General features: G+C 47.3%; 1 protein-coding gene across 11 annotated transcripts in view; it reads right to left on the reverse strand.

The window, feature by feature from the left end:
• The window catches only part of PHC3 (polyhomeotic homolog 3), a 118,472-nt gene that overhangs the window by 14,874 nt on the left and 89,859 nt on the right, over nt 1-13,739 (reverse strand). For all 11 annotated transcript variants that reach the window (XR_011031383.1, XR_011031381.1, XR_011031380.1 and 8 more), the window contains 2 exons: nt 8,521-8,668; nt 8,195-8,423 (listed from right to left, as the gene is read on the reverse strand). Coding sequence is in view for 7 of the 11 variants with exons in the window: in XM_068280993.1 (XP_068137094.1) it covers nt 8,195-8,423; nt 8,521-8,668 (377 nt within the window). In the remaining 4 variants the exon portion in view is untranslated. The remainder of the gene's footprint in view (nt 1-8,194; nt 8,424-8,520; nt 8,669-13,739) is intronic.

Below are 13,739 nucleotides of genomic sequence, written 5' to 3' on the forward strand. Positions count from 1 at the left end.
CCAAGGTTTCCTTTTGTGAGCAGCAGCAATGATTTAAAGGGGAACTGAAGAGAGGGGTATATGGAGGCTGCCATGTTTATTTCCTTTTAAGCAATACCAGTTGCCTTGCTGATCCTCTGCCTCTAATACTATTAGCCATAGCCCCTGAACAAGCATGCAGCAGATCAGGTGTTTCAGACTTTAAAGTCAGATCTGACAAGACTAGCTGCATGCTTGTTTCTGGTGTTATTAAGATACTACTGCAGAGAAATAGACCAGCAGGGCTGCCAGGCAACTGGTATTGATTAAATGGAAATAAATATGTCAGCCTCCGTATACCTCTTACTTCAGTTCCCCTTTAAAGCGGCGATCTACAGCCGCTATATAAATAGGGCCTCAATCAAAGTTACAGATGATAGCTAAATTTTACTTACCGTATATACTCGAGTATAAGCTGAGATTTTGAGACCAAAAATGTGACCCAAAATCGGGGGTCTTGGCTTATACACGAGGCATAATAGAGTGAGCCCCTACCGTTCGCCCCCACCGCAATATGCGGTAATGGCTGTGTCCTCCTCGCCATGTGCAGTGTGCCCGAGCACAATTTGGGAGAGCCTTCTGTTCCATCCACCTCCGTATCCACGTTTCCAAGTGTTCCTCCAGCATATGGTGGTGGTGCTGCATCTGTAACTCACCCCTGGTGCACGAGTGTCTCCCTGGCATGTGCGGCATATGCAGGGGTGATGCGCCTGTCACTCTCCGGTCTGCGACGCTTGGAATCCCTCTGCCTCCGTAGCTGCGGTCTCATCTCTGTGACATAATGTGAGGCGCCACTAGAGGGCGCTATAGCAATGAGACCGCGGCTACGAGAGGCAGAGGGATTCCAAGCAGCGCAGACCGATGTGTGACAGGCGCACCATGGCTGCATTTGCTGGACATGCTGGGGAGATACTCAGGCACCACGGGGTGAGTTAAATACACACCACCACCACCTCATATGCTGGGGGAACACTTGGAAACTCCAGCACGGATATGGACGGCACAAAAGGCTCTTGTCACGATCGGTGTAGCAGAGAGGGTCTGATTCTCGGTGATCTGCAGTATCACTGGGAATACAGATATATATCCGATTATTGATGATCTGCAGTATCACCGATAATCCGATATAACGCTAACCTCTGAACACCTGAGTAGTGTGAGTGCTTGGTGCAACAGTAATACCGTGAGGACTAAGCCTCAGAAACAAGTGCCGTACAGTATGAAGTACTGCAGCAATACAGATTCCTTCCGAAGGCCTGGACTCTCCCGGGGGAGGAGTCAGGCGGAGTGTAGGAAGAACAGAACGTGAGTGACACCTACGAGAGAGTGTCACTAACAGATCTGGGAACTGCCTCTAACAGTAAGGTCAGTTCTCGAAGTCGGGCAAGCCAGGTCGCAACACACGGACAGATACAGTACAGATTAAGAAAGCAGAGGCGGAGTCTAATAAACAAGCAGGGTTCGGCAACAGGGTATCAGAAATATCGGGGTACAGAATCAGGAATCAGATGCAGAGCCTAAGAGCGAGCCGAGGTTCGGCAACAGGGTATCAGAATGACAAGGTACAAAATCAGAATACAGAAGAATAGTAACAAGCTTGGGGAACCTGAGGAGCGAGTTCCCAATGAATACAGGATGGGCCCTGAGGCAGCAAATACAGAGCTGGCCCTGTGGAGCAGGTGCCCAACAAATACAGAGCTGGCCCTGGGGAGCAGGTGCCCAGCAAATACAGAGCTGGCCCAGTGGAGCAGGTGCCCAGCACATACAAGGCATGAACTATCTCCTAGTGATAGAGATAGTTCTCAGGGTCGGGAATGCCCTGGGGAGCAGGTGCCCAGCGAATACAGAGCTGGCCCTGTGGAGCAGGTGCCCAGCACATACAGAGCTGGCCCTGTGAAGCAGGTGCCCAGCACATACAGAGCTGGCCCTGTGGAGCAGGTGCCCAGCACATACAAGGCATGAACTATCTCCTAGTGATAGAGATAGTTCTCAGGGTCGGGAAGGCCCTGGGGAGCAGGTGCCCAGCGAATACAGAGCTGGCCCTGTGGAGCAGGTGCCCAGCACATACAGAGCTGGCCCTGTGAAGCAGGTGCCCAGCACATACAGAGCTGGCCCTGTGGAGCAGGTGCCCAGCACATACAAGGCATGAACTATCTCCTAGCGATAGAGATAGTTCTCAGGGTCGGTAAGGCCAGGTCGGCAACTCACAGACAAACAAAGTACAGGATCAGAAGACAGAGGCAGAGTCAGGGGCTTGCGGAGGTCTGCAATGGAGTATCAGAAAGGCAAGGTGCAGAATCAGATATCAGGAGAGTAGTCAGACAGGCAGAAAGTCATAACAGATAATCACAATCAAACTAGTACTGTAAGCTATCAACAGAATCTAGCTAAGTGTAGGATTACAGCTCCAGCTGGTCCCGGCACACTTAAGGATCTGACTAAGGGTCTGGGTGCTCCCACATTGTGATCGCAACGACAGGCAACCAGCAACTGACCAAGCAGCAGAATATATAGTTGCTGGACACTGCCGCCCCGCCCGAGTCATTCAGCCAATCATGAGTCCTGCAGGAATCAGCTGACCTTCCTGATCAGCTGACACTTCCCCTGCTAGTATAAAGGTCCTGGATTCAGGCCCGCGCGTGCATAGCTCTCCATCTGCCTAAGTGCACTAACAGACCCAGCCACACCAAGCACACGCTGCTGCATGCAAACAGCCGCTTTGCTGTCAGGACATGCGGCGGCTTTTCCGCGTTCCACCACACACCCAGACGCGTGCAAACCGCCACGTAGGACGCGGAGTCAGCCGCCTAGCTCTTGGCACACGCGGCGGCTTTCCGCGTTTCCTCACAGTACCCCCCCCCCCCCCGAGGCGTGGACTCCGGACACGCCCCAGACAGATCCCCAGGAGACAATGATAGCGACGTCAGCTACCAAAGTCGAGGACCGTCCTGTGTCAGATTCAGGATTTTGGAACAAGGTATAAAGGTGATAGTCACTAATTTTCTCGCATTCAGAACATAAATACAACCTCTCACAGGTGCGAGATTTCTCATGAGTGACAACCGGTGGATCAGGTGAAAAACATTTCCCACACTCAGAACATGAATACGTTTTTTCATCGGTGTGAGACTTCCAATGACTGAGAAGTTCAGTGTTATTTACAAAACATGTTACACACTCAGAAGATGAATAAAGCTGTCTCCCGCAGTGTGAGTTTCTATGATTGACAAGATTTATGTTATGTTTAAAACATTTCCCACACTCAGAACATTAATGTGATTTCTCATCAGTGTGAGACTTCCCATGACTGAGAAGTTCTTCCTCACATACAGAACACCAGTACAGCTTCTCACCGGTGATTAGATCTCCCATGGGCTACAGGCAGTAGTTCGGGTACAAAAGGGACCCCACACTCAAAACATGAATACGTTTTCTCATTGGTGTGAGACTTCCCATGACTGAGAAGTTTCTCCTCACATACAGGACACACGTATAATTTCTCACCTGTGTGAGATTTCCCATTAGTCACAGGTCGTCCCTCAGGTACAAAAGAGTCCCCACACTTAGAACATGAATATATGTATCCCTTAAAGTGGGGCCTACTATGATTAACAAGATCTAATTTCTGCTCAGAACATGAATGTGGTATCTGGTTACTTAGAATCTGGTCAGATGATGGAGCTGAAGACTGTACGGTTTCAGACTCCTGAACTCGATTTGCTGCAATAAGCAAGCTTGACCCTTGCGCAGCAGATTCATGACTATAGATAGAGCCATCACTCTCATAAAGTTCGGAAATGTTATCCGCATAGTAGCTCTCTATCTGTTCTTCAAAACTATTTTCCGCTCCCAGTGAGGTCATACTTCCCCTATATGAGTTCTCACCAGAACGCGATTTCTCAGGAATCATAGGTTGTGCAGGATGTACGTGGGACTTTCTATGATTGAGGAGATCCGCATAATATACAAAATCCTCTTTACACTGTGAACATGGAAAGGATTTATCAGACGGACGGGAGGTATCTAAATCGGGGCAATATTTGAGCGACAGATTTCCCACCATAAGTTCAGTTACACCAACACAGGGTTTCTGGAGGCCGGGATTTGAACTAGCACCAGATCCCGTATTTCCCGGGGATGGCGCAGCAGACTCCTTAGAACTCGGGCCTTTCACCATCCCCCCAAAAAATTTTCTTGACTTTTTCCTGCAATTTCGTATCCAATGGCCATGTTGTCCGCAATAGAAGCAAAGACCCTCTAGGCGTCTTCGCGTCCTCTCTGATTCAGATAACCTAGAGTGGTGCCCTACGAATTTCCCAGGTGAGGGTACTCTAGATTGAATTACAGAGGGGGGTGACACTGGTGCAACAGAGTTTAAAATACACTTAATTGACTCAGTCAGTTGGTTAACCTGAGCCTGCAATGTATCAACCGTTTTCTTAACCTCCTTAAGAGTGGCGGTTAACACATCGATCTGTTCATCAAGTGTCACCATGTTTTTTTTGGGCCTGTCGTTCTGTCACGATCGGTGTAGCAGAAAGGATCTGATTCTCGGTGATCTGCAGTATCACTGGGAATACAGATATATATCCGATTATTGATGATCTGCAGTATCACCGATAATCCGATATAACGCTAACCTCTGAACACCTGAGTAGTGTGAGTGCTTGGTGCAAGAGTAATACCGTGAGGACTAAGCCTCAGAAACAAGTGCCGTACAGTATGAAGTACTGCAGCAATACAGATTCCTTCCGAAGGCCTGGACTCTCCCGGGGGAGGAGTCAGGCGGAGCGTAGGAAGGACAGAACGTGAGTGACACCTACGAGAGAGTGTCACTAACAGATCTGGGAACTGCTTCTAACAGTAAGGTCAGTTCTCGAAGTCGGGCAAGCCAGGTCGCAACACACGGACAGATACAGTACAGATTAAGAAAGCAGAGGCGGAGTCTAATAAACAAGCAGGGTTCGGCAACAGGGTATCAGAAATATCGGGGTACAGAATCAGGAATCAGATGCAGTGCCTAAGAGCGAGCCGAGGTTCGGCAACAGGGTATCAGAATGACGAGGTACAAAATCAGAATACAGAAGAATAGTAACAAGCTTGGGGAATCTGAGGAGCGAGTTCCCAATGAATACAGGATGGGCCCTGAGGCAGCAAATACAGAGCTGGCCCTGTGGAGCAGGTGCCCAACAAATACAGAGCTGGCCCTGGGGAGCAGGTGCCCAGCAAATACAGAGCTGGCCCAGTGGAGCAGGTGCCCAGCACATACAAGGCATGAACTATCTCCTAGTGATAGAGATAGTTCTCAGGGTCGGGAATGCCCTGGGGAGCAGGTGCCCAGCGAATACAGAGCTGGCCCTGTGGAGCAGGTGCCCAGCACATACAGAGCTGGCCCTGTGAAGCAGGTGCCCAGCACATACAGAGCTGGCCCTGTGGAGCAGGTGCCCAGCACATACAGAGCTGGCCCTGTGGAGCAGGTGCCCAGCACATACAGAGCTGGCCCTGTGGAGCAGGTGCCCAGCACATACAGAGCTGGCCCTGTGGAGCAGGTGCCCAGCACATACAGAGCTGGCCCTGTGGAGCAGGTGCCCAGCACATACAGAGATGGCCCTGTGGAGCAGGTGCCCAGCACATACAAGGCATGAACTATCTCCTAGTGATAGAGATAGTTCTCAGGGTCAGGAAGGCCCTGGGGAGCAGGTGACCAGCGAATACAGAGCTGGCCCTGTGGAGCAGGTGCCAAGCACATACAGAGCTGGCCTTGTGAAGCAGGTGCCCAGCACATACAGAGCTGGCCCTGTGAAGCAGGTGCCCAGCACATACAGAGCTGGCCCTGTGGAGCAGGTGCCCAGCACATACAGAGCTGGCCCTGTGGAGCAGGTGCCCAGCACATACAGAGCTGGCCCTGTGGAGCAGGTGCCCAGCACATACAGAGCTGGCCCTGTGGAGCAGGTGCCCAGCACATACAGAGCTGGCCCTGTGGAGCAGGTGCCCAGCACATACAGAGATGGCCCTGTGGAGCAGGTGCCCAGCACATACAAGGCATGAACTATCTCCTAGTGATAGAGATAGTTCTCAGGGTCAGGAAGGCCCTGGGGAGCAGGTGACCAGCGAATACAGAGCTGGCCTTGTGAAGCAGGTGCCCAGCACATACAGAGCTGGCCTTGTGAAGCAGGTGCCCAGCACATACAGAGCTGGCCCTGTGAAGCAGGTGCCCAGCACATACAGAGCTAGCCCTGTGGAGCAGAGCCCAGCACATACAAGGCATGAACTATCTCCTAGCGATAGAGATAGTTCTCAGGGTCGGTAAGGCCAGGTCGGCAACTCACAGACAAACAAAGTACAGGATCAGAAGACAGAGGCAGAGTCAGGGGCTAGCGGAGGTCGGCAACAGAGTATCAGAAAGGCAAGGTGCAGAATCAGATATCAGGAGAGTAGTCAGACAGGCAGAAAGTCATAACAGATAATCACAATCAAACTAGTACTGTAAGCTATCAACAGAATCTAGCTAAGTGTAGGATTACAGCTCCAGCTGGTCCCGGCACACTTAAGGATCTGACTAAGGGTCTGCGTGCTCCCACGTATGTGATCGCAACGACAGGCAACCAGCAACTGACCAAGCAGCAGAATATATAGTTGCTGGACACTGCTGCCCCGCCCGAACCATTCAGCCAATCATGAGTCCTGCAGGAATCAGCTGACCTTCCTGATCAGCTGACACTTCCCCTGCTAGTATAAAGGTCCTGGATTCAGGTCCGCGCGTGCATAGCTCTCCATCTGCCTAAGTGCACTAACAGACCCAGCCACACCAAGCACACGCTGCTGCATGCAAACAGCCGCTTTGCTGTCAGGACATGCGGCGGCTTTTCCGCGTTCCACCACACACCCAGACGCGTGCAAACCGCCGCGTAGGACGCGGAGTCAGCCGCCTAGCTCTTGGCACACGCGGCGGCTTTCCGCGTTTCCTCACAGCTCTCCCAAATTCTGCTCGGGCCACTGCACATGATGAAGAGCACACAGCAATTACCACGCACCTCCGGACTTCATATTGCGGTGGGAGGTGCACTTGGGGGGGGCCATATGCTGCACATGCTAGGGGGACACTTTATTTTGGGTCACTGTGCTGAAAGGAGACCTAAACTAAGAGTAATGTGTGGCTTCAATCTTTATTTCATTTTAAAGTACTTCATCTACATGTTCATACTGAGTCAGTAATTCTGAAGGTGTTATGCTGCCCACATAGGTTTCATTTGCAATCATTTAAAGCACTTTCATCCATATTACCTCCAGTAAGATTGTGACTATAAAAATGTAATCGGTATAAGACACATGTATGTACTTTTGAATGGCAGGGGCACAGATGTCAACTACACATACCATTCCAATCTGGCAGTTTGCCCCGAATATATACATTCTACCCCCTCCAAGTCAACTACTTTCTCAAAACAATGCTTTTTCTGCACCATAAGACTGCTGCATTGCTTATCCTCAGCTTATACTCGAGTCAATCATTTTCCCCACTTTTTTAGGTAAAAGTTGGGGCATCGGCTTATACTTGGGTCGGCTTATACTCGAGTTTATACGGTACATACAGTTCCTTTGTGTTTTGTGGTTGTATGAAATGTGGATATTCTCAATAAAATTGAGGTATGCAGAGACATACCTTGTTATGAATTGCCAAAACAGAATGATTTTGCTTTTAAACTGAATGCTTTTAATATGTCAGCTTCCCGAACCAACCTTAGAAATTAAGTGGAATAAGGCATGAACCATTAAAGGGTGGAAAACCTCAGTAATAATATGATAGCAGAAAACAAAGCTGAAATCCACCACTGTGTGTACTGTTACAACAGTTTTTTTTTCCTTTCTTGTAAGCAACTAATCATTCTCTACTGGTTTTACTATCCTGTAGTGTGACAGAACTATAGAAGAAGATTTCTTATAAGAACATAGATGTCTGTGACATCCTCCATCACTCCCAACTGTAAAAGGTAGCAATAACCCCAGAAATCTTTTTATACATTATAGCTTTCCCCACAATGATTCTTTGAAATACACCTCCACCTTTTTCTGACACCACCTCTGGATGTGTCACTTGTTGTTTTTCACCTACTGTATATGACCAGCTTAAGGCGAGAGCCCCACTGCTATACTTAAGATAGAAGACCCCAGTCACCTGGTAAAGAATGTATGAAAGCCCAGACATCTTCAACTGTCCACAAAGATGGTTCTGTTTGGGTATCTGCAGGCATGTAAGAGGGTGAAGGGGTATTTCTTGCTTGAAGTAGATGTAGTTCCTGTTCTCTCTCACTCTTTCGACGTAGCCGTGTTGTCATAGGTGCAGGAATGAAATCCTCCTGTGAATACTGTAAGGCCTCTTCACTGCATGAATAGTTGGAGGGTAGCTGCATTGCAAATGTACAGTATTAAGTGAAGCATTAAGGCACAATCAAAAAATTCCTATTCCTTGGTTGTGGTTATTACTTTCTAGTCTCTGCTAACCTGTCTTAGGTAGTGGTCTCGGACAGATCCTCCAGAATTGTGAGGTCGCCTACCACGCCTCCCCAAATGTCCTTCTGCCTTTCTGCCCCATCTGCTGGTTTTCTCAGCCTTGAAGTGCCCCAGACGTTTTGATCCATTAACATTGTACCTGGAAGATGGATTCCACAAAGTTAATGTGTATGAAGTAACAATAAATGTAAATTACATTTCAATAACCTTAGCTCCTTAAAATGCTTTGCTTAGGATAATATTTGATTCTATGTTATCATACTACTTATTCATCTGCAAATTAATTTGGATTATCTTCATCCTAAAAACATCCCAAAATGGACTCTTCTGCTCTACTCGTCAGCCTCTCTTCTCGCCCCTCAACTGCTGCTCCTCTAACCCAAGATCTCCACTGGCTGTTAGTTTACCAGAGAATGCTGTTCCAACTCTAATTATAGCTTAGAATGTTGTCCACAATCTGTTACCTCCATACATCACCTCGCTAATTTTCAGAAAGCACTCCAATCACAAGCTCTCAAAAGCTTTTCCCTTCTTCAGGAATTCCTTTCTTCTTTTGTCACTTTCCAATCCTTAAAACCTTTAAGATTACACATGACCAAGACATCCATAAAGTTCCTAATTTCTCCTTATAATTCCGCTTTGAAACATCACTTACATATGCTTTTCCTGCAGCTGAAATGTTACTGTGACTTAGCCTCAGCTTATATGAACTGCTAGAACATTTACTCTACCTCTTGTTCCAACAGCAAAAATAAGTTCTTCCAGGCAGCCTATTGTTTCTCAATGTGATTTTTTGGGGGGATTTGTATTCAGAAGTTTTGCTGCTAACAACCTTTTAAGTACAAGAAAAATGATAAATATACATTTCAAATGTTATTCCTACGTAATTTTCAGTCAACAATACTGTGTAGTGTTCTCCTTTAACCTCCCTGGCGGTACGCAGTTTCAGATGCTGCGTCCGCGGGAGGATTTTTTAAAATAAAATTTGAATAAAATACTTAAGCTAGCACTTTGCTAGCTAACTGTGGCCCCCCAAGTCCCCCGGCACTGCTCTAATCCCCCCGATCGCCGCCGGCAATATTTACCCGTCAGCGATCCCGCGAGAGCCGCATCTTCACCCTTTAGCTTCAGTTGTCGCTATGGTGACGATTGAACATGACGTCATGTGCAGTCCCGATCCCCCCCATAGCGAAGCCTGGAGCTGATTGAGAGGCTGCGCCATCGCGGGATCCCTGGGGGGTACGTATAACGGTGGCGATCGGTGGGGACCGGAGGGACTTGGGGGGCATTGTTAGCTAGCAAAGTGCTAGCTGAAGCATTATATTCAAATTTTATTAAAAAACGTAGGTCGGGCTTACCGCCAGGGAGGTTAATCTCAACTTGTCAGACATTTCTATAGGGATAGATCCTACAACCAGTGAGCAAACTCTGCTTCTTGAGGATCTGACACAGGAACTCACAACCATCTGAAACAGTTTACTAACTGCATTACCCATTCTTTCCTCCCTGCCCTTTTTAGACTGTAAGCTCTTAAAGTGTACCAGAGCTGCAAATAAAGTAAGTTTTGATACTTACCCAGGGCTTCCTCCAGCCCCATAAGCACCTGTGAGTCCCTCGTCATCCTCCCAGAGTCTGCTGTACAGCCGCAATCAGCCCTGGTAACCGGCTCAGTCGCGTCAGTCAGTGCTTTCTGCGTATGCGCAGACCTCCCACTCATGCGCAGATGGCACCGAGTGTCGCGACTGAGCCGGTTACCGCGGCTGAACGGCAGACTGCGGGAGGATGGCGAGGGACACATTTGCTTATGGGGCTGGAGGAAGCCCCGGGTAAGTATCAAATCTTAATTTATTCACAGCTCTGGTTTACTTTAAGGGCAGGGTTCTCTTTCCTTCTGTTTCTTGTAACTGCTACAAGTTTTGTAGGCAGTGGTTTGCATTACAGCACATGAATGAACTAAACATAAAACAATGTGTACAGTCTTAATTATTTCTCTTGGCACAGATAACGTGTTCTCTTGTTATGAAACTATTCCTCATTTTTAAAGAAAACCTGTACTGAAAAAAAAAGTCAAAATAGGCATACACAAGTCATACTTACCTTCCATGTAGTCTACTCCTCAGTGTCTTTCTCCTGTCCCGCGTCCTGTTTGTTCACTGTGATCAAGGGAATTTTCCGTCCTCCATTTTGAAAATAGCCATTACCCATAACAGCTTTCTGGTCAGCACACAGTTAAACTGTAACATCGCCCACTTGAGCCATAGGGAAACATGGACATTACCTGGTACATCAGTTTTCCTCTCAGCTATAACTAACAGCAACTGATATTTTACTGACAGCAACTGATATATTTCAGATCTGACAAAATATTGTCAGAACTGGATGGGATTATTGTCAGAAGAAAATGGTGAGCTTCTGAGAGGAACTGATGGCAAGGTAACTCTGTAATGTTCATTTGAAGTTACCTCATGTGTTTATTTTAAATATTTTTACTCAGTACAGGTTCTCTTTAAATAAACATTAACACTCCTCAGGAAAGTCCACCATGAAAAATTCAGTTGAAGATTGGACCTTGTTTTGTTAAAGAAAATCTGTAAGACAAAAGAACCCGATTGGGGGATACTTACCATGGGAGGGGGAAGCCTCTGGATTGTAGTAAGGCCTCCCCCATCCTCCTCTGTCCCGGGGATCCAGCGATTAAAGCCCCCTAACACTGGGGAGGCCCGCACAGTACAGCTGGCCTGATCGAGCTCGGTTATCTCTGCCTGAGCCTGATTAGAAAGCCACTACCGCGCCTGCACTGGAGATGGGGAAGGTAAATGTTGCAGGTGCTACTGCACCTGCAAAACTGCTGACATCCTTGTTGGCTGTGGTTTCAGCACTGGATAGTCAGGACAGAGGAGGACAGATCCATTAGAATCCAGTGGCTCCCCCATCTGAGGTAAGTATGAGACAGGCCTCTCCAAAATCCTCTCTAACAATGTTCACATTTGCACCTGTTCTTGTATCTATTTCTAAGTATCTAAAGCAGTCATAAAGGAGGAATGGTACTGCTTAAAGGGAAGGTTCAGGGACAGTTGGAAAAAAATAAAAATCCGAATCCACTTACCTGGGGCTTCCTCCAGCCCGTGGCAGGCAGGAGGTGCCCTCGGCGCCACTCCGCAGGCTCCCGGTGGTCTCCGGTGGCCGACCCGACCAGGCCGGCGGCCAGGTCGGGCCTCTTCTGCGCTCCATTGTGCGTTCCACGCCGGCGCGCTGACGTCATCGGACGTCCTCCGGGCTGTACTGCGCAGGCTCAAAATACATACTTAAATTATACAATGGAATACAAAATGAAAATGGTGCATAGTATTTTATTCTATTGCCTTTATTGATAAATATTGTTGATCTGAAGCTCAACTATTTGTATAGTATGTTGTACCAGTCAAAAATACACATGTATTAAGACCTGCTCATTTGTTGACACTTAATAGCAGATTAATTAGCAGATTTGTTCTCGGTGCTGGAACTTAGTAGGGACTTTGCACAGCCTTTAGAGTTAAAGGACCGCTATCACAAAAAATGCTGGAATGTAAAATTCAAGTGTACGCATACATACAAAATGTACATGTGTCTCTGAGTAAAATGCATTATATTACTTTTTCCTATGTAGCTGTCCCGGGTTTTGGACTAGTGGATCCCCTTGAACCCCCACAAGGGGTCATATAAAGATGCTGGCCATCTGGACTACTTAACTGCACACTACTGTTGCAGTTGACTGTGCCACTGCTGTTCACGGGACATTTTTTGAAAATAAAGGAAATCCTGACAATTGTGCCCTTGTGTCACTAGCGTACTTTAGTAAAAACATTAGAAGTAACTTTCCTCATTTAAATTATGTCATAACCAATGCATTGACTACTAAGCAATGTAAAAAAAAAATCCTAGCGTACAAAAAAAAAACAGTCATTTTGAGGTGAACTATTGATTGTTCAGTTGTTTGTTTCCTACAAAAAAATATCTCTACAATCTAAGCACAAAAAGAGGCTCTAGATTTGAAAGCAGAATAGGAATAAACAAAGGACAGATTTAAAAAACGGGCATTAAACTACTAAAAGAGTTTTGGAACAGCATGATTTTTTTTTATTTGCTACAATTACAACTTTGTTTGCACGCCAATGTGTTAATTATAGATTTAAGCTGGATAAAGCAAGTAGATCTGTTAGGGCCTATAACAAGATATGTAAAGATAAAGAAGTGAAGATAGTACAGCCCTTTCCTATATTTCTGAGTTAACAGCTTATTGCAGAGTTTACACTTCGTATTTTGTGACTAGGGGGAAAGGTAGTTGGGGAGAGTCTCCTTGGAATAGGAATAGCAATCTGTGGGTTATTGAATAGGTGGCATGAGATTGACATAAAAATACAGAAAGTAAATTGAAAAGTAACATCTAAATGGTGCATGTGCCCAGAGTATCAGAATCAGAATCAGATTTATTCAGAATCAGAATCAGATTTATTTCGCCAAGTACAACGGTGGTTGTACCCGGAATAATTTTTGGCACATACAGGGTCGGCGTTGGTGCAGTAACAGCAAAAATTTTAGAAATATACACGTAGTTGCAAAGATATACAAGCAGAGATCATCATACATTACATGTTGCACATTACACAATGCATTTGACTAGATGGGTCCGTCTTAGTGCTATGTCGAGCGGAGCTGACTGCTACACGCTGTGCGGCGCTCAACTGCTCTGCAGCACATTACAGACCCTCCACCGCATGTCTTGGAAAGTGCAGGAGGAGAGAGAAAGAACGATAAGAAAGAGCGATAAGAGATAGAGAGTCCGAGGGTCCCCATTGGTGGAGAACAACAATCCAGGCCATGCTTGCAGAAATTTAGTCCTTAGGTTTACGACCTTGTCCGGTGCTTAATGGTGGAAAGCGACAAGCCTGGCCGTGCCTCTTTCCCCATGGCCATAAATGCAAAGATTAGGCTCAGGTGGTCTGACATGGGAATGGCTGGCTGTGGTGCAGTGCATCTAGGGAGGGAGGGCTGCAATGGCCTTGCAGCCTGCAGTGGGGACCTGAGATACAAGGTCTTGGACCTTGGTCCGCCTGAGGCCTCTGTCTGCTGCTCGGCTGCTGTTTTAAGGGCTGCAGGCCAGGACTGGAGCGGTGGCTTGGCTCGTGCATTGTAGCCAGCGTGTTGAGTGATGGTGCTGATCCTCCCCC

This window comes from Hyperolius riggenbachi, chromosome 4 (genome assembly GCF_040937935.1).
Source record: "Hyperolius riggenbachi isolate aHypRig1 chromosome 4, aHypRig1.pri, whole genome shotgun sequence".
NCBI lineage: Eukaryota > Metazoa > Chordata > Amphibia > Anura > Hyperoliidae > Hyperolius > Hyperolius riggenbachi.